The following is a 19,711-nucleotide window of genomic DNA, read 5'->3' on the forward strand; positions in this document are numbered from 1 at the left end:
AAGAAACAGATCAGAGAGCTGCGCACAATGTTATAATGAATACTGTTTTAAACCTCCTGGAGCAGTGGTATCAATCATAATGTCTGGAAGCCAAAATCGCCACGACAAAGACTTCAATGCAGCCCACTGCATTGACAACTTTTGTACAACTTTTCCTACTGATAAAGAGCTTCACCCGCAGTACACTAAAGTAATCAGGTGACACATTTAATCGTTTAAATGACAGGGAAGTTCCTTATACTATAAAAATGTATGTGTTTTTACAGTGTGTGCATGGTTAAAAAGGAATTAAATGACAGAAGCAGTTAAATGCTATTATATAATCATTCAGACATTTCTGGGGTTTTTTTTTTTTGGGGGGGGGGGGGTTGTTTTTTGTTATTTGTCTTTTTACAGTGGTGCCAGTGAGCTTTTTCTATAATTTTACATATGTATTTCTTCTCGTTTAAGCCCAAATAGTCATACTGGCACATTTCTTTCATTTGCTATAGCTGCATTTTTTTCTATGATGTAGAAAAACTGAGACATACTGTTGAAATTGCATTCCTTTTTTACATTAAGATGGATTACATGTGTAGTCAACCTTATTTACACACTGATTGAAAGGAGCGTTTCACTGGCCCAGCCCACTTAAGCACACTTTAAAGGTCACGAAATGTTTTCAAAACAACGTTAGATGGCACTGTAACGCTATCGTCTGTGCATGAACGCTAATTCACGATTAAACACAGAAGAAGAATCCTTGCGTTATGATTGGTGTAAAGCATCCAATGAGCGTGAAGGAAACTGACATTTTGAACTAGACAGGCGCTTCGTTGGTTAACAAGATAAACGTTTCAGAGTTTATGCTGATATTTATTTTGTAGTATCCGTGTTTGTCTTATCAAACCAGAATCTCGTTGAGACTAAAACAGTTTCACATCTATAAACATCCGCTAAGAAGTTCGTGTTTACAGGTAAGCAGAGCTGGTTCCGTTCTTCTAACAAACGTTACAAGGTTTTAGCTATGCTCGTTCAAGATGATCTCGTGTTCCGAGCATTACATGAATGAAATAACTATTTATCGTAAATATGACATAGTAAACAATCGGAAAGCAACGTTTTCCAACCTAAAACCGCCGTAACTCTACGTTACAAACCAAATCTGTGTTCCTAAGCTATGATGTTGCTGTATGCGTTACCTAATCTCTAGTTTTACTGGTTTAAAATAAATTGACATGGGGTTTTTTTTTTTCCCTTTGGGGGGTGTAACATTAGAAACTCAGCACAAGTTGAGATTACATGGTCGTCCGTTACTGTCGGTGCTAAATTGCATTTTGATTTTGCTGTTTTAATATCTAGTTTGTATAAATAAAATAGCTGTAAAATAATTCAGCAGTGAGACATTTTCATTCAGTTGCCTACATAAGCCAATGAAGTCAAGCTCTGTTTTCTTATTTTAGGCACAGGGAGTCTGAGACAGCTGATAATATGTGTGGAGTCTGAGTATTGCCCTCTGTTTTAAATAAGAAGCCCTTCATTTATTCTGTGAGAGAAGAAGCATCACCATCCATGGCCAACAAACCAACTGGGCGAGGCTTATACATTCGGGAAAATCCAGATGCCGATGAGTGCTGTGAAAACATTCCACCCGGGGGCACTGTTAAAGCTGGGACTTCTAAACTCAAATGGCCCCATGAAGAAAACAAGCCTCTTTCTGACACCTGCACCTTTTCAACCCCTGCTCCAACAGGCAGCAAGCCAAAGTCACGGATTTCTTTCCAGTCTGCTCTGACACCAATTTTAAAATACTTAAATATCGGCAACAAATCTCCAGAAAGTTCAACACATGAAAATAATCGTCGTCAGACACTTTCTCTTTTCTCCTTTGGTGCAGCCACAGCAGATTGTCAAAAATCAACAAAAGGTTCTGTCCAACAGTTAAACTCAGATCCCCCTAGTAGCTATTCTGGGCAATTATTCAGTGACATGGATGGTCCTGTGTCCTTTCTAGGTGACGAATGCTTGCCAGAAGTGACCCTATTTGATTCTATGTGTGATTCTACCATACAGCTTACTAGAAATGACTCCCCTGCTCCTGACAGCGCACCTGCAACTTCTGCAAGCACAAGCCCTAAAATAAATATTCCTGAAATTCATCCTCCTGATCTTTCACAACATATGGCAACAACAGAGATTACAGACCCAGATGTCAAAATGATTGATGCCTCTCAGAACAAGCATGCTCCGGTCCCCTGGCTGATACTTGACAAATTCTTGCCAGAAATTACTCTCCTTGATGTTACACGTGATTCACCATTATCATCAGGAGAACAGACCACCTCCATGGATGTGACTCAGGCTCTTCCTCCGCTTGATTTGAAACGCGACAGGTCTTTTAATGGAATGGAAAGTGGAAAAATCGCGGCACAGCCTAGCAGTTCAGATGTCATCTCGGGTGAAAAATTGCTAAGTACAAGTGTACAATCCGACAAGTGTGTGGGGGAAAGCACAGCAAAAACCTCTTTGGATATTACTATGGGAAGTGTTTTGGAAAATAGCAAGTCTTCATCAGAGCCCAGTGAATATAATATAGAGACGAGTCAAGCATCGGCAGGGGATACACTTGGGAAAAATCCTGCTAATGTTACTCGAGAAATAATATCTTCTAGTGACATACCTGCAGACTCTAATGTGGAGTGCAGTGCTAATCAAAAAGTTACCTCAGAGATCCGGGAAGAGCCTGTGGAGTTTTCTGATAAACCTGAAGCTATCATTAAAGACCTGATTGCCAGCCATGAAGCAAAGTCAGCCAACGAGCCCAGTGGACAAAATATGAAGATGAGCTCAACATCACCTGATGATACATTCAGCAGTCAACCAGCTAATGTTACACATGACACAACCTCGTCCAATGACACGTCAGCTCAGAGTGTAAGGTCTACATCGAATATGGAGTGTAGTAGTAGTCAAAAGGACGCCCCCTCAGAACTTGTGGAATCTTGTCACAAAGTAAACGATGAGTTGAAAAACTATGCGACACAGCCAAACCCAAAAGCATCAAACTCCGGGAATGGAACATTTAATGTCGTGCAGGCCGCTGATCTGAGCGTGTCTAATGATTTAAATACTACTGCTTCAGTTTCCCACTTTCAGAATAAGACACTTGATCTTCCTCCATTTAATGTAAGCTGCACCAAAGATGGGACTTCAGGTCAGGCAGGTTTTGGCACCACTGAAACATCCCCCATCACAAATCAAAATTGCTCATCTTTAAAGGAATGTGCTCCATTTGCTGTGCAGAACGCCACCTTTGAAAAGCATTCTCTGCATAAAAGCAGTGGCAGCACAGTATTAGGGGAAGACCTCAAGAACAACACCTTTGATTCTCAACCACCTTCCAAGAAGAGCGACACAATAACTTTGTTGGAAACGGTCCAGAGTGAAAGTAGCCAAATTTCTTCAAAGCCTAATAGCACAAAAACTCTGACAGAAATGAGCTCATGTGACGGTCACCAAAGTGCTTCCAAGCCAAATGGAACAATAACTTTATCAGAGGTGAACCCGAGTGACGATCACCACAATACCTTCAGGCCCAATGGCACCATAACTTTGTCAGAAACAAGCTCATGCAACATCCGCCCGGGGTCTTCAGACAAGCCCTCCACACCTGAAGTCAGTAATCTAACCACCAGCCCTAAAGACAACAATATTGACATTGCCCCTGATCTATCAAAGCATAATGTTACGACAGATGCTAAGGACCATAGTGGCAAGGAGGTTGAAACCCATGATGACGCTTCTGGCAGTGGTAGCTGTGAGACTAAAGATCTTTCAGGTCTGCCTGTGGTGGGCGGGCTCTCCGATTCTTTAAACCGTCAAAGCTTTGGTACAGTGAACCTCAAAGCCAAGTGTTTCAATTTGGATGACACCCTGGATTTAAAGGCAGACTGTTTGATTACTTCAACACCAATGACTAAATGTACAATGTTCAACTTGAACACTGAGCAAGTTGAGGGCTTACACCTAGCAGTACAGAAGAAGCTGTACACAGATGGTCCCAGGAAGCCAGCTGATCAGGTGCCATCAGACCCATCAAACCTTGTCTGTGACCGTAAAACATTCTTGAAACAGCCAGCTGCTAAATCCCTTTGCCCTCCCCCAAAAGCTGGAGCTCAGCTGATGAAATCAAAGTCACATTCCTCAATTCCAGCCAGGTTGAATACAGTGGCATCCAACTTACCTACGAAAAGACAAAGAACCCAAGCTGAAGCTTCAAGAAACACTGCTGCCACTGCCCCTGATGCACCCCAGGGGGTAGGACTTAAATGTTTGCAAAATGTTGATATTACCATCTGAGAAAATGAACACAGGTTGAACCTATTAGTTATTATTTGTTCCATTTTATTTTGTACTGATTAAAAGCTGTACATCCATGTACTGACAGTCTGTCGTTAACGTCCTCTTTTCGTGTGTGTGTATTTAAGACCACAGGAGTAACATCCTGCTACAACCTGCGTGCTACAGCAACAGGTAGGAAGTGTATACCTTTGTTTTTAGATAGGTTTGCATAGGTCCCAGTTTTGTTATTCCCATAATCATGTGTTTAATAACCTCAGTGTAACTATGTACTGTATCTGTGTGTTCGCACGGTGCGTCCGGGGCATCTCTGTCTTCCCCTTTGTACCAATACCAGGATCCAAGCTGCCCGCTTGTGGCTCACAAAGATCGCAGTTTAGTGGAATCTCATCAGGGATCCAGAGAGCTACTATGTGTCTTAGGCCACCTTTAACAAGAAGCAGTACAGCAATTTCTTCAAGTACCGACAAGCTCTGTGGACCTACAGGTACTCACACATTTGTCAAACTGTATCTGTACATTAGAAAGTTTCAATTTGCCCTCACTTCAGATACACAGTAAAGTTGCCTTTCTTCTGATACTCGAGGGGGGAAAAAATTGATAAAAATGCAGCTGATGCCAAACTTCTATGTGTTTTCTGGTTTAATATTGCCTTCTTGTTCTTGAGTGTAACTAGTGGTTTTACACCTCATTGTAAACTCTCTGTATTTCCATTTATAAATGGCTTCTCTTGACTGGAGGTCTTGACAATGATCCTCTACTTCCTCCAGCGTGTTGTGGACTTTGGTAGATGTTGTGAAGTTGTTTTGTTTTTAACCATGGAAATAATTCTGTGATCATCTGCTTTAGTTGTCTTCTGTGGTCTTTCAGGCTTTTTATAGAGAAGGAAATTACTGTAGAAATGTATCTGATTTTTGTGAAAGATGTGTTCATTTATTTTTCTGTAACGGTTTCTCCTTTTTGTCTACATAGCAACTAACCCTGTGACCAAGACTTCACAAGCAAAGAAGCACCCTCTAACCAGAGCTGACAGTTTGCTAGTGTCAAAGAGGAAGAAAATGGGTAAATAAATAAGAAAATCATGCTCTAGTATTGCAGCCTTTTTAACAGCTTTGTTTGGTATTTTTGGTATTTGCATGAAGCTTGAAACCTAAGTGTAAGTGTACAGTCATGTAGATTTTTCTTTTTTCCACCCTTTGCAGATGCTTCTGATCCATGCAATAGTGTCGGAGCTCCAGTATCTGCCAGTGATGCTACAAACAAAGCGACAATCCTCAAGCAGCCCAGTAAGAGAGCTTTGCCTGCCAAAGCTCAAGGAGAAGGTATGTTGGAAATTTACTGGAATTTCTGCACTTGAAACTTGTGACATGGTTTGAACTTTATCTAAGTCACAGGTATAGAACAGTACTTCACTGTGTTTTCTAAAGATAAACTAATCAGTGCAGATTTCCTGATATGCCAAAGGGTTTGTTGGCTTTTTCCACTAACTGTTGGGCAGTTGGCCAAAGTTTGATGTGATTTATGCTGCTGAACAGCTTCACGAGCGCAGTAACCTGTAGTGAACTCCTGTGGTGCTTTCATGCTTTAAGAGGCTGCAGTGCCAGCATGTATGAGTGAACCCTCAAAAGCATGTAATGCTCCCAACAGAGCCAGGCCCCTGAAACAGCCTGGAATCAGCAATAAAGCACCACTACCTAAAACCCAAATCCACAGTAAGTTGAGAGTGCTGAGGAGACAAGTCTCAGCTGTGTAATTTCTAGTGGACTGTTGGTACTCAGAACCAATTTGGTTGTTTTGTGTTTATTAAAATCACGTGTTCATGTTGTCTGAAGGTTACTTTTACTCTGTGTTGTTATTATTATGTGTTAATTGGATTTTAATTTCATGTCATACAATTGTGAACATTAAACGACAACAACAACTAACACAAGATTGTTAAGTCGTATGTATTCATACAATGTCCCAGTATATCAATTGCTATTTAAAGACAATGGTGAAAATAATTAGCATAGACTGTAAATTGTGGGCGTTACAATTTCCCATTTGTCCTCTTTAATTAATGATGCAAACTGTTTTTCAGGTTGCGCAAAATGTGCTGAGCTTGAAGAACAACTTAAACTGATATCAGAAGAAAACACAAGGCTGAAAGAAGGTATCAGATGGCCTGTTACTGTGGTTATATGGGTCTAAATTGTAGAAATTATTAAGAAGTCAGGAGACATTACAACTTGAAGAATTTGGACTTTACTCAATCAAATCATATCATATACTCAGTATTATCAAGTGTTCCTCTTTTTTTTTTTCCTTTTTGGTTATGTTATTTATGTTACACAAGCAATCTTTTATTGTAGGAACATAATTAAGTTTTCCTCTTTTTCTCTTCTAGAGTTGCTGAAATACACTAAACAAGATGTCCCAGTGAAATCCCGGTGTTAATACTTTAAAGCATATCTGCTGTTTTTAAATGTTAATAATTACGTAAAATAATTTACTCACTAAAGTAGAAATGTTTTTTGTTTTTTTCTATTTTGCAGTGAGGATGAGATTTTGTCTGTTTGTGTGTTTAACATTACACTGTTTATTTTCAACTCTAATAAATTTAATAATATGTGTTGGTCTTTCATTTGGTTGGTCTAACACTTTGGAGAGTGCTCTGCTGGGAGGACACATTTGAACACCTTTTTTTCAGTATTTGGAAATGTCAGTCTTTGCGATTTAGAATTACTGTACTCAAATACTGATACTCATTGTCAAGCTGCCGGGTATAAATAAAACATCAGCATATTCAATACGCATAGCTACTGGCATTCCACCACTGAAATATTGTATAATAGATTAATATTCTATTGTTAAAAATATTGAATTTCCAGTGAAACCCTGTGACTTTGGATATCTTTATCTCAGGTTATTCAACACACTGGTATATCTCCATAAATACAAGAATACGGTGTAGGCAAATATTTACCATGCACTGCGATTTAAAAGCAAGGTTTTCCAATACAATATTATATAAAGGTAGAGTTGTTAAAACTTTACCCGTATGTAATGCTTTCACTGTTACTTTTGTCCAGTTTTGCTGGTGTAATCCCTTTCCTCGGAAGCAGTGGTGAACCAGCTAAGGAAAAAGTGGAGACCAACGATTCGTTTTTTTTCTCCAAACTCCCGTGAGAACAACAGAATGGGATTTTTAAATGCACTGTTTCAGCCGCTGAGTGGCGCTGTGAGCGGAGAGCCTTCAGTGCTGCGGACTATTCACGTTGTTGATCATCAGAGTACTTCCTGTTCTGACGAAATTGCCCGGTAAGAGTGCTGCACGCATTTTCTTTTCCTTCGACAAGAAAACTGGATTTTTAAACAGCTCAAACTAAACACCGCGGAATAACTTTTACTAGGTTGTAGGTGAGTTTAATTCACTAAGTGTGCGACTTTTTTGTATTTTCGTTTATTTGCCGTGAAAGCATTCTGGGTAAGGCGTGTAAGCCCAACTGCAACTTGGTTTTCATTTCTTTTGTCGACTGTAATCCAGTCTGTTTGCTAGCATTAGGCTAATATTCTGCGGTATAGACGCATTTAAGTGTCAGCACTATAAGGCCGGTGGACGTTTTTCTGGAAAATAATTAAAACATTTAAGTTTAAAAACTGCCTATATTTAAACTGCTATAAATAACTTGTTGGTCTATAATATGTGAAACATATATCAAATGTATCACTCATGAATGATATCAAGTCATCTTGAGCGACAAACAACATTCCTCTAACAAGGTAGAAGCCGCAATCAGTTTTTGGCAATGACTTTTATAAATCCTGTATTTTCGCAGTTAAAAAAAATTCTTGTTGACTTTAAAAATGCCTCTTTTAAGAGTAATCTGGCCAAGAGGACAGCTGAGATTGCAACAAATACAACAATAGTTCTGTAAACATATTTTAAGTGGACAAAAGGGACTTGATTGATTATAATGTAAGTACAATAACACAGTTATAATGATACTTGAGAAACGGGTATTTTTTTTAAATTTTATATATAACTCCTTTGTAATACCTGTTCACCAAAGTCTTTTTAGCAACATACCTAACTATATTACACATAAAAAATACACGGAAACATTGGAAATCAGTTTTTGGCAGGCAATCAGTTTTTGGCACAACACCAGTGTTTCAGATTGACTGGTGATGGTCAAACAGATGTGTGGCAAACTTGCTTTTCAGGAGCCGCTACCGATAAACCAGCAAAAGCATCAAACTCTGGGAATGGGACATTTAATGTCATGCAGGCTGCTAATCTGAGCATGTCTAATGATTTAAATACTACTGCTTCAGTTTCCTACTCTCAGAATAAGACACCTGATCTTCCTCCATTTATTGTAAGCTGCACCAAAGCTGGGACAGGAACTTCAGGTCCGGCAGCTTTTGGCACCACTGAAACATCCCACATCAAAATTGCTCATCTGTAAGGCAATGTGCTCCATTTGCATCCTCTGCATAAATGCAGTGGCAGCACTGTATTAGGGGAAGACCTCAAGAACAACACTTTTGATTCTAAACCACCTTCCAAGAAGAGTGGCACAATAACTTTGTTGGAAACGGTCCAGAGTGAAAGTAGCCAAATTGCTTCAAAGCCTAATAGCACAATAACTGACAGAAATGAGCTCATGTGACGGTCACCAAAGTGTTTCCAAGCCAAATGGAACAATAACTTTATCAGAGGTGAACCCAAATGACAGTCACCACAATACCTCCAGGCCCAATGGCACCATAACTTTGTCAGAAACAAGCTCGTGCAACATCCGCCCGAGGTCTTCAGACAAGCCCTCCACACCTGAAGTCAGTAATCTAACCACCAGCCCTAAAGACAACAATTCTGAAGTCGTCCCGATCTATCAAAGCATAATGTGACACAGATGCCAAGGACCATAGTGGCAAGGAGGTTGAAACCCATGATGACGCTTCTGGCAGTGGCAGCTGTGAGACTAAAGATCTTTCAGGTCTGCCTGTGGTGGGCGGGCTCTCCGATTCTTTAAACCGTCAAAGCTTTGGTACAGTGAACCTCAAAGCCAAGTGTTTCAATTTGGATGACACCCTGGATTTAAAGGCAGACTGTTTGATTACTTCAACACCAATGACTAAATGTACAATGTTCAACTTGAACACTAAGAAAGTTGAGGGCTTACACCTAGGAGCACAGAAGAAGCTGAGGATGCAGAACACATTGAGCGATCCACAGCTAAGGAAAAGCCTTATCTGCAGTAACTTCATTCAGCAACCTGACTTTAGATAAATTACTCTGACAACATAGTTTTTCTTTCAGATTGAATGCACCTGCTGTGGAGAGTGGTACCGCACAGTGTGTGTTGACTTTTCTTGTGCAGAGAGCGATTACAGATGTAATCTGGTTGTAGGCTATGGCAGTTGGCCACAGGTGGCAGCAGTGAGCTGTTCTCCATTTGAGACTGCTCCAGCTACTATGTGATACGTCAGTGGATCCAGCTACAAAATAGAGGTCATATGTAATTTGGGGAAATTAACTTATGAATATTCTTAACTTAGAAAGTTGACGTTTTAAAATGAACTCACCTAAAAACTCCAAAACACATGACACACCAACTGGCACACAAGAGTTACTCACTTTCACAAGGTCTACTTAATCACACTGACTCTATTGCTTACTAATTATTGTCTAACTGCTGTACATTTACTGTATGTCCTATCTCCTCACAAATGTTTGTTAAATTAACCAAACAGTTCTCGCTAGCTGTGCTAATCAGTTATCCCATCATTTCAAATGTTTTTCAGAGAAAACACTATGAGACTATGATAAGAGGATGTGATGTTGCAACACCAGTCAAGGATTAATGTGTAATGTTTGCTGGAGACATATTTCTTTGTTATGGAAAAAAATATTAAAATCATTATGAACAATAGGAGTGCTAATTTAATTTTGGTACCATTTTATTTAGTTTAAAGGTTTATTTGCGAGATCCACAAGAACAAAAAACAGTGAAAGTTACAATTATATTGTGCATAAAATTATAATTCAAACATGGTAATAGAGCCAGGTGCAGATGTGTCAGAAGTTGATCTGACTGTAGGCTATGGCACTTGGCCACAGGTGATGCTAGTTGGCTCGACTCCATTTGAGTGCACACAAAGCAAACTGCATGCTTTATTTGTGGGGCGAAAATGCTGAAATTGGAATAATAAAATGTACGAGGGGAACAACAATGAAGACATGATTCCCCAGATCATTGATTCTTGTCCTGTAAACAACATCTGCGTGGTGACGTTTATTTGCCGTTTTCGCAGTCGCCTCGTGAGAATATCGCCTCGTGCATGAGAATATCACCAGGTAAACTCAAGACAGTTAATGTTTTATTGTTGAAGAGTAAGAAGACTTTGTGTTTAAGGTAACCTCACAAATGTCAAGGACGAAATATTCAGTGTGTATTTGCTGGTTTGTTGGTAGTGGCTCCTGAAAAACAAGTTTGGCACACATCTGTTTGACAGTGAATATCTTTGTCAGCTGAATATGTGCTGGTATACCACACGTAGAATCTGGAGCTGCATCTCTGTAATACCACTCATTACTTTGTATTTCTCTACAGATTGACAGCATCCTTCAGCAATGTCTCGATTCTTTGCCAGGTCTGACAGTGAGTCAGAGGAGTCCTCATCTGACGATGAGATCACTGATAAAGCACCCGGAGCCACTTTCAAGCAGTAAGTGAAACTTGGAATAAATCTCATCACAAACTCATCACACACATTGTTCTTCCTGTAAAGATCTGACTTGTGCACTTGGTTTTCACAGGTCGCTGCTTCTTAGCGACGATGAGGAGGACACAAAAAGAGTGGTGCGCAGCGCCAAAGATAAAAGGTTGGTGTGGTATTTTTAAAAGGTCACAACTTTAAAGTCTATACAAAATTTTGCCCCTTTTTTCTTTCTTTTGACTAAATTTATTCTTGAATCTTAGGTTTGAAGAGTTGACGAACCTCATAAAGACTATCCGCAACGCTATGAAGATTCGAGACATGTCCAAGTGTCTGGAGGAGTTTGAGCAGCTTTGTCGAGCCTTCCTTAAAAGCAAGAATATAGTGGATAAAGAGGGTATTCCTCCCTTCTATATCCGCCTTCTGGCTGACTTGGAGGACTACTTGAACCAGGTTAGTAGCTTGGACAAAAAATTAAACTGCAATTTAATGATTTAATTGTCATTGTGTTTGTCCTAATCAAATACTTAACATTATTTTTACAGCTTTGGGAGGATAAAGAGGGGAAGAAGAAGATGAACAAGAACAATGCAAAAGCTCTCAGCACCCTGCGTCAGAAGATCCGCAAGTACAACAGAGACTTTGAGTCAGAAATAGCAGCATACAAGGAGGTAAAGTCAAAGACTAAATCTTCATGTTTATTTTCTATGCATTGTATGAATCTCTGGGGGGGGGTGTAAACTTAGGTCTCATCAGATCTGTTCTGTGGTCAAAAGACTGTCAATGTGCTGAGCAGCTTCCTTCTGGTGTTATTTAATCTGGTGTATTAGAATTTATACGAATTTCAGCCTTAAAAAAAGCAGTTATCAGAATGTCTTGTCTCTCTCTCCCTGCTAGAATCCACAGGAGTCTGCAGATGAGGAGGAGGAGGAGAAGGAGCCAGAGGACTCTGGTGAGCTGGTTGTTTATACAGGTTATGTGTAAAGGATTCAACCCGGAAAGCATAGGATTCAATAGGGGCATAGGTGAAATGTGTCTATGTGTAGTGCACGTGTCAAGTCTCATCATGAGTGATCAATCATTCTTGTACATCAACCTGTAGGCTGCCAGTGAAAATGGGCTTATTAAAAAGGACTGTTGAAGGTCCAGCTCCATGATATATTATACATTATACATATATTATACAGAATCTGAAGTTTAACTGCAAAAACTAAGCTGATTTTAAAAGTTTGTTCGGTTGAAACTTTTGACTGTTTTTAATCTACTCAGAAGAAACTCCAGCAGCAGATTAATCAGTTATAACTAATGAAGTTTAGAATGTTTTACGTAAATTATGAAGTTTACTTTGTACATTATTACTTAAAAACTCAGTTTAAGAGTTTTTTGCCCCCTTTCATTACTTCATTCTGTGCTTCAGTCAGTCACATTTTCACGTGCTGTACAAAGATTAGCTGCAAATGATGAGATGATCAATGTGTGTTGGTGCTGAGGGGAAAGGAGCCAGCATCGTCTGATTTGTCTTTTTGGTCCACAAGGCTCGTCCTCTGACAGTGAAGGAGAGGTGTCATCAAAGTCCTTCTTGAAGAAAAAGCCTGAGGCGCCTTCAGAAGCCACCGACCGTTCTCAGACTGCCAAGGAATCTGAGGTAAGAGGTCATTTAACTAAACTACAGCAAAAGATCTGGTGGGAAAGACAAAATACTTGCACAGTTTATTTGAGAGGATGCCTGAGCTAAGATTTTGAGTTTTTCCCTTCTCTCAAAAGGATAAGTCCTCTTCTTCTGATGAAGATGATGATGATGATGATGATGATGGAGACTGGAGCCCAAGCGACTCAGACAGCAGGAGTGAAACCTCTGATAAGGAAGAAGAAAATGCCTTAAAGAGGAAGCGTCTTGTGACCTTCCTCAAAGTTAAAAGGTCTAAATACTTTGAATATCTGTTCAGACACTTTTTTAGATTTTAAGTCAAATTTTACCGCAGAGAGAGTCATGTAGAGTGAATGTGTTGTTACCAAACACTGCGTCTGTCCTCAGGTCCCAGGACACTGAAAAGCCTGGAGTCAGGAAGGAGGAGAGGAAGAAGAAGCCCAAACAGAAAGAACAAATTGAGGAGGAGGCTGAGGAGGAAGGAGGCTGGGAGAAGGTTAACAGAGGAGTACCTCTGGTTAAGGTAAAGAACAGATGGTAACATAAAACTGTTTGGACTTGATGCCGGCCGGACAAGAATAGATGCACCGGTGCTGCTTCTTATTTTAGTTTAGCTTGTTTGTGTTTCAGTGCCGACGTGTTCATTTATAGTAATGACAGTGATAAAATCAACATGCAATTGTCTGGCTAATTTAACAAAATCAATGACTGTAAAAAGAAAAACTTGCCTCTAAGAGTTTATTCAACACGTTGTTTGTATTTTTAATTTTAAGTTTGTTTGTTTTTTCCCCCATTGCGACCATTCAGGAGAAACCCAAAATGTTTGCTAAAGGCACCGAGATCAACACAGCGGTGGTGGTGAAGAAGCTGAATGAGATCCTGCAAGCAAGAGGCAAAAAGGGAACAGACAGGTACGACTGCATTTATCACTAAAGCTTAAAAATATATATTTAAAAAAAGTTACGTATTCACACGACTGTTGATATCCAGTCAATGTAAAACCAGGCGTGTCATGTGGAAGTATGTCCAGTATATGAATTTCAGAGAAATTCTTCTCCTGAACAAATCCTGACTCCTTTTTTTCTTTTTTCTCCTCCCTCACTGACAGGGCGGCTCAAATTGAGCTATTTCATGCTCTGGCAGCCATCGCTGCAGAGAATAACTTGGGCCAAGGTATCCTGGTCAAGATCAAGTTCAACATTATTGCCTCCTTGTACGACTACAACCCCAACCTGGCAGCCTTCATGAAAGTGAGTGACACTGCTTTTAATTCTTACAGTATCAACAAAACCAAAAGGGTTCCTGTGATTTACTGTAGTGTTTCATGTTACATGAAATATCTTAAAATTGCAAGTCATCACAAAAATTATTTGTGCTGTTTAACATTTTGGATTGAAAAGAATGAGTTCCTGAGTTATGGTTCTTCTGGCTTGTCTCCTTTTTTAGCCTGACATGTGGAAAAAGTGTCTGGATTGTATAGATGAGCTGCTGGACATTCTCTTTGAGCACAACAACATCTTCATTGGAGAGAACATCGCAGAGGACAGCGAGAATCTGGCCGTCTCCGATCAGGTGATCCCACTCATCCACCCCAAGCAATCTGTGGACTTAAAGAAAGAAAGCAGTTTAGACTAATAAAACACTCACATAGCTGTTGAACTGTCTGCATTTGTATCAACTGTCTTGTGAACTATGGGCTGGTATTCATTTCTTTGTGTGTATTTGTTAGCCTTTCAGGGTGCGCGGATGCATCTTAACCCTGGTAGAAAGGATGGATGAAGAATTTACAAAGATCATGCAGAACACTGATCCCCACTCTCAGGGTGAGTGGTGCCAAAACCTGAGTGACGATTATTAACTGCTGTGAGGGTGAATGTGTTAGGACTGTAAATGTGGATTAACGGGTTGCAATCTAAAATGTGGGATTTACATCACCCTTGAAATTTGTATTGCTGTATTTGCTGCTCACATGGATGTATTTTGCTTATTCTTTCCTCTCTTTTTTTTAAAATCTTCCTTCAGAATACGTTGACAATCTCAAAGATGAGGGCAGGGTTTGTGGCATCGTTGACCGGCTGCTCACCTACATGGAGAACAAAGGCTCCACAGAAGAAATTTGCCGTGTCTACCTGCGCAGAATCATGCACACCTACTACAAGTTTGACTACAAAGCTCACAGACGCAGCCTGGGCCTGCAGGGAGAGACCAAGGTGAGAGACGGCACTGTGCAGAATCAGAACTTTCTTTTCTTGACAAACATCTGCATCATGATGCTATTTTTATGATGTTTAATGAAATGTTATGCATAAGGTGTAAAATGGTGTGCTGAAGTGTTTTTCTGTTGTGTAGTCCGAGCAGGACCAGGAGGAGAACAAGGAGGAGAACAAGGAGGAGAACAAGGAGGAGAGCGAGGGAGAGGACAGCGCTGTGATCATGGACCGCCTCTGCAAGTTCATCTACGCCAAGGATCGCACCGACCGTATCCGTACCTGTGCTATCCTCTGCCACATATATCACCATGCTCTGCACTCACGCTGGTACCAGGCACGTGACCTGATGCTGATGAGTCACCTGCAGGACAACATCCAACACGCTGACCCACCTGTACAGGTAGGCACTCGTAATCATTATTTCTTCATATCATCGTCATCATCATAGTTTATTTATATAGCACTTTAAAAACACACAAGGCTGACCAAAGTGCTGAACAATAGAAATATAAGAGATACAATAAGAATAATAAATACGATAAAATAATAAACATAGCAAAAACAATAAGTATAAGTAAATACAAGTCAGTTAACCACTGAGTCAAAAGCCAGCGAATAAAAATGCATTTTTAATCTGGATTTAAAAACCAGCACTGATGTTGATTATTAATATAATAATAATAATATAATATAATAATAATCTTCAAGGAAGATTATTCCAACGCTTTGGAGCCACGATAGAGACGCTCGGTCTCCTCTCAGTTTCAGCCGTGATTTGGGGACTTGGAGTAACGGCTGCTCAGCTGACCGGAGCAAATGAGTGGGGACATAGGGCTTCAGCAAATGAGACATATGCAGGTGCCAGACCATTTAAGGATTTAAAAACCAATAAAAGAAATTTAAAATGAATCCTAAATTCAATTGGAAGCCAGTGAAGGGAACCCCAAACCAGAGTAATGTGCTCAAATTTCCTTCTACCAGATAAAACCATGCCGCAGCATTCTGTACTAGCTGCAGGCGTGTCAGAGTGCCCAGTCCAACCCCTATTATTAGGTTATAAACGCATGGATAACAGTCTCCAAGTCACGCCTTGAAAGAAAAGGTTTAACCTTCGACAGACGCCTGAGTTGATAGAATGATGATTTCACCACCCCATTCCCGTGGCCATCAAAAGTAAGTGCAGAGTCGATTTTTAACCCACGATTGGTAATCGAGCTCTTCAGGTGAGGGGTCAGAGCAGCAAGGTCAACATCAGGGATATCAGAGGAACGATTCGGGCCAAACAGAATTGCTTCCGTTTTACGTTCATTAAAATTTAAAAAAGTTTAGAGCCATCCATGACTTAAAATCGCTAAGGCAATCAAGCAGGAGTCTAATTGTGGAGCTATCAGAACGACTGAAAGAAAAATAAAGCTGGCAATCATCAGCATATAGATGAAATGAGACTTTGTGTTTACGAAAGATTGCACCCAGTGCCAGGAGATACAACGAAAACGGTAATGGCCCAAGAATAGATCCCTGTGGTACACCCCATGGCAGAGGGGCCACAGAGGACGATGATGAACCCAACTTAACACAGAAGCTCCTGTTTGAGAAATATGATTTTATCCACAGGAGTGCCAAGACAGAAATGCCCACACAATGCTGTAATCGAGAGATCAGCAGGTCGTGATCCACTGTGTCGAATGCAGCAGTCATATCTAGAAGTATAAGCACTACGTGTTTACCGCAGTCCGTCGCTACCAGAATATCGTTCATAACCTTTATGAGAGCTGTCTCTGTGTTATGAAACGGCTTAAAGCCGGACTGAAAAACTTCAAACATTTGAGAGTTATTTAGATAATATGAACGTGTTCTGACTCTAACTATTAGTTGTATATACAGATCGCCTGTTTTAACCATTTTCCCCTCCTCCTACCAGATCCTGTACAACAGAACAATGGTCCAACTTGGCATTTGTGCATTTAGGCAGGGCATGATTAAAGATGCCCACAATGCACTGCTGGACATTCAGTCCTCTGGCCGTGCCAAGGAGCTGCTGGGTCAAGGTCTGCTCATGAGGAACATGCAGGAGAGGAATGCAGAGCAGGAGAAGATTGAAAAGCGAAGACAAGTAAGTGCTGTCTGACCAGAGCAGTTAACTCTAACTAACATGTTGGTTTCTCTGTCAGTGTTGACCTGCTTGTAACCTGGATTTACTCTGTGAGTGAGTGAATTTTTGGGTCCCTCTCTCACAGCTGCAGGACAGATTTCCAGAAGATTTCATACAATTGTTCATGTGCACTTGGTGACTAGTTACTTTTTTGTTTTTTCCCTAAATGGGCCTTGACCTCACATTAATGTGCCAACTATTCCATGGTGTCTCCAGCTGCCTGTGTCCACAATAGTGTGAAATCAAGGCTGTAATGAAACAACAAATGTTTGGGTCTTTATTTTTAAAACACTGATGTGTCAGACATCCATTAGATGATACACACATGCATCGTGACGTTTATCCTCCCTAATAGGTGCCGTTCCACATGCACATCAACCTGGAGCTGCTGGAGTGTGTGTACCTGGTGTCAGCCATGCTGCTGGAAATACCCTACATGGCCGCCCATGAGTTTGATGCCCGCCGCCGGATGATCAGCAAGCAGTTCCACCACCAGCTCAGGGTCGGGGAGAGACAGCCCCTGCTAGGTACGAAACGCATCACGAGAGCTCGTTGTAGCAGGAAGTTTCATCCACAGAGGATAACCACAGCTTTATTTGTCCTCCAGGACCCCCAGAGAGCATGAGGGAGCACGTGGTGGCAGCCAGCAAAGCCATGAAGATGGGAGACTGGCGTACCTGCCACTCTTTCATCATCAATGAGAAGATGAACAGTAAGGTTTGGGACCTGTTCCCTGAGATCCAGAAAGTACGCGAGATGCTCGTCAGGTTAGCATACACTGCCCCTGTTCATCACTTGGTTCATTCACCAGTGTGATAATCCCACTTAGACAATGTTTTGTTTTTTTAATAGGAAAATCCAAGAAGAGTCACTGAGGACCTATCTGTTCACCTACAGCAGTGTATACGACTCCATCAGGTGAGCACAGATGTATTAGTTTCATCAGTCTTTACTAAACCACAGATTTCTGTAGACCACTGCAGCTTCCCCACAGACCAAAGATGATCGGTCACTGTTCTGCCAAACCTTAATTTTACTACGCTTGTCTGTCCTTCAGCATGGCTACGCTGTCTGAGATGTTTGAATTGGAGATGCCCACAGTCCACAGCATAATCAGCAAGATGATCATCAACGAGGAGCTGATGGTAGGACTCGACGTTTCTGTTCTGTGGACTGAAAATATAGACACAGCAGTCTCATGGGGGCTTTTATATTTTAGAGTGTTTATATTTGTGATTACTTTTTATATGCCTTTAATTTGGATCCCCCCATTTTTCTCTTCCCAACAGGCGTCACTCGACCAGCCCACACAGACGGTGATGATGCACCGCACTGAGCCAACGTCTCTGCAGAACATGGCTCTGAAGCTGGCAGAGAAACTGGGCAACTTGGTGGAGAACAACGAGCGCGTATCTGACCTGAAACAGGGCATCTATGGCGGTTACTTCAACAGGGGTAAGTTCATCATGTTCTCACAGTACTTAGGGATCGTTAAATCTGGAACTTATTTCTAACCTTTCTGAACCATTTATTTTCCAACTTTTGCTATTAGATGATAATTAGCTTTCATTTGTCATACAGATCAGAAAGGTGGCTACCAACAGAAGCAATCCTACCAGAGAGGTATGTTAAATTTCACTGAGGTCGTTTCCTGTTTTATGTCAATGAGGTAGATTTGGGTTGGGTTCTCTTTTCAGCAGTAGATGCTATTTTAAATTCATCCATCAGTATTACACCTTTGTGGTTTGTTTTTTTCTTCTTTTCTTGTAGTTTAGTGAATTTGTGTGAACACTAATGAGATGATTGTTGTCTTTGTACAACCGCAGATGGGAAATCTTACCAGCAGAAGCAGTCGGGTTACCAGAGAGGCGGTTACAGGAATCAAAATCAAGGAAATTACTGAGCTTGAAGTTTGTGGATTTCAGTTTTTACAGCAGAGCTGGTCTTCATTCCAAGACAACATCAGTACCTCATTTTGTGAGTTTGGCTCTTGGCCGTGCTCCCTCAATGAAACTGTTTTGCTGCTGTTTCTATGTCAGTTAGCATTGCTTTGTGTCAGCAACGGCAGAATGTGATATTACATTTCTGTCAATTTCTTGGAATAAATCTGGAGTTTTATTATTTTAACAGATTAATAAATAAATATTAAACAGTGTTGTGTTTTGTTTGATTTTTGTTTGGGGTTTTTTTTGCAGTGATAATATAAATTCAGTACATGTATGGAAAACTAAAAGCATATCATTAAATTCAGTCTCAGTCCACCTGCTTTAAGATGCTTATCAGTGGATTGAGGGTGAATTAAAAAGTGGTACATCTTTTGTTGCCTACATATAAGTCATTGCATTTTGTACAATGCTTTGGACAAGTACAATACTTTAATTCACAAGAAAAGACATGCAGTCTGTCTGCTAACTAAAGCTACAGAGGCTCTATAAAGAGGACTGTGTGTGTGAAATTATATTTATTATATAAAAACCGGAAAAAAGCATTTCGATTATGCTTTAAACAAAAATCTTGCAAAAGCAGCTTAGTCTGTAGAGAAGTTTGGATCTGTTGCTTAAGTCTAGTTTTATAAATCCTCACCTGTAGGTTACAGAAAATTCTGAGCATCATGTTTTCCTTTTTTGTGAAATTTGATAAGCATTTCATACATTAAAG

At 40.4% G+C, this 19,711-nt stretch overlaps 2 protein-coding genes and 1 long non-coding RNA gene across 8 annotated transcripts in view; 2 read left to right on the forward strand and 1 right to left on the reverse strand.

The window, feature by feature from the left end:
• Window positions 1-748: 748 nt before the first annotated feature.
• On the forward strand, window positions 749-6,949 carry LOC146703058 (uncharacterized). 3 transcript variants are annotated; one of them, XM_085466163.1, is made up of 8 exons: window positions 749-956; window positions 1,443-4,296; window positions 4,467-4,512; window positions 4,676-4,825; window positions 5,311-5,400; window positions 5,541-5,660; window positions 6,419-6,490; window positions 6,725-6,949. In XM_085466163.1, exons 2-8 carry the CDS (start codon window positions 1,552-1,554, stop codon window positions 6,772-6,774), a joined length of 3,273 nt encoding a protein of 1,090 aa, XP_085322289.1. In that variant the 5' UTR covers window positions 749-956; window positions 1,443-1,551; the 3' UTR covers window positions 6,775-6,949. The 3 variants fall into 3 exon arrangements, with proteins under 3 accessions (XP_085322289.1, XP_085322290.1, XP_085322291.1); XM_085466165.1 differs by lacking the exon at window positions 749-956 and adding an exon at window positions 5,928-6,050 and having other exon boundaries at window positions 1,516-4,296; XM_085466164.1 differs by lacking the exons at window positions 6,419-6,490; window positions 6,725-6,949 and adding an exon at window positions 5,986-6,059.
• Window positions 6,950-7,578: 629 nt separating this feature from the next.
• Window positions 7,579-19,207, forward strand: LOC146703059 (eukaryotic translation initiation factor 3 subunit C-like). 2 transcript variants are annotated; one of them, XM_085466167.1, is made up of 23 exons: window positions 7,579-7,638; window positions 10,938-11,052; window positions 11,144-11,209; window positions 11,307-11,496; window positions 11,589-11,714; window positions 11,941-11,995; window positions 12,579-12,688; window positions 12,808-12,962; window positions 13,079-13,214; window positions 13,499-13,602; window positions 13,800-13,941; window positions 14,138-14,263; window positions 14,421-14,514; window positions 14,714-14,901; window positions 15,041-15,301; window positions 16,823-17,014; window positions 17,409-17,580; window positions 17,661-17,820; window positions 17,906-17,971; window positions 18,111-18,198; window positions 18,343-18,508; window positions 18,635-18,676; window positions 18,880-19,207. In XM_085466167.1, the coding sequence occupies exons 2-23, from the start codon at window positions 10,958-10,960 to the stop codon at window positions 18,954-18,956; spliced, it is 2,811 nt and encodes a 936-aa protein (XP_085322293.1). In that variant the 5' UTR covers window positions 7,579-7,638; window positions 10,938-10,957; the 3' UTR covers window positions 18,957-19,207. The 2 variants fall into 2 exon arrangements, with proteins under 2 accessions (XP_085322293.1, XP_085322292.1); XM_085466166.1 differs by having other exon boundaries at window positions 7,611-7,737.
• Window positions 14,241-19,711, reverse strand: part of LOC146703060 (uncharacterized) — a 6,685-nt gene continuing 1,214 nt past the window's right edge. For 2 of the 3 annotated variants that reach the window (XR_014921947.1, XR_014921945.1), the window contains exon 4: window positions 14,241-14,291. This is a non-coding gene — a long non-coding RNA (uncharacterized LOC146703060). Of the gene's footprint in view, window positions 14,292-17,984 lie in introns of those variants that run through there. The other variant, XR_014921946.1, reaches the window with a different exon arrangement.

Source organism: Copadichromis virginalis, linkage group LG8 (genome assembly GCF_057382275.1).
Source record: "Copadichromis virginalis isolate Kocher_CV1m ecotype Utaka linkage group LG8, C_Virginalis_male_GT1.1, whole genome shotgun sequence".
Classification (NCBI taxonomy): domain Eukaryota; kingdom Metazoa; phylum Chordata; class Actinopteri; order Cichliformes; family Cichlidae; genus Copadichromis; species Copadichromis virginalis.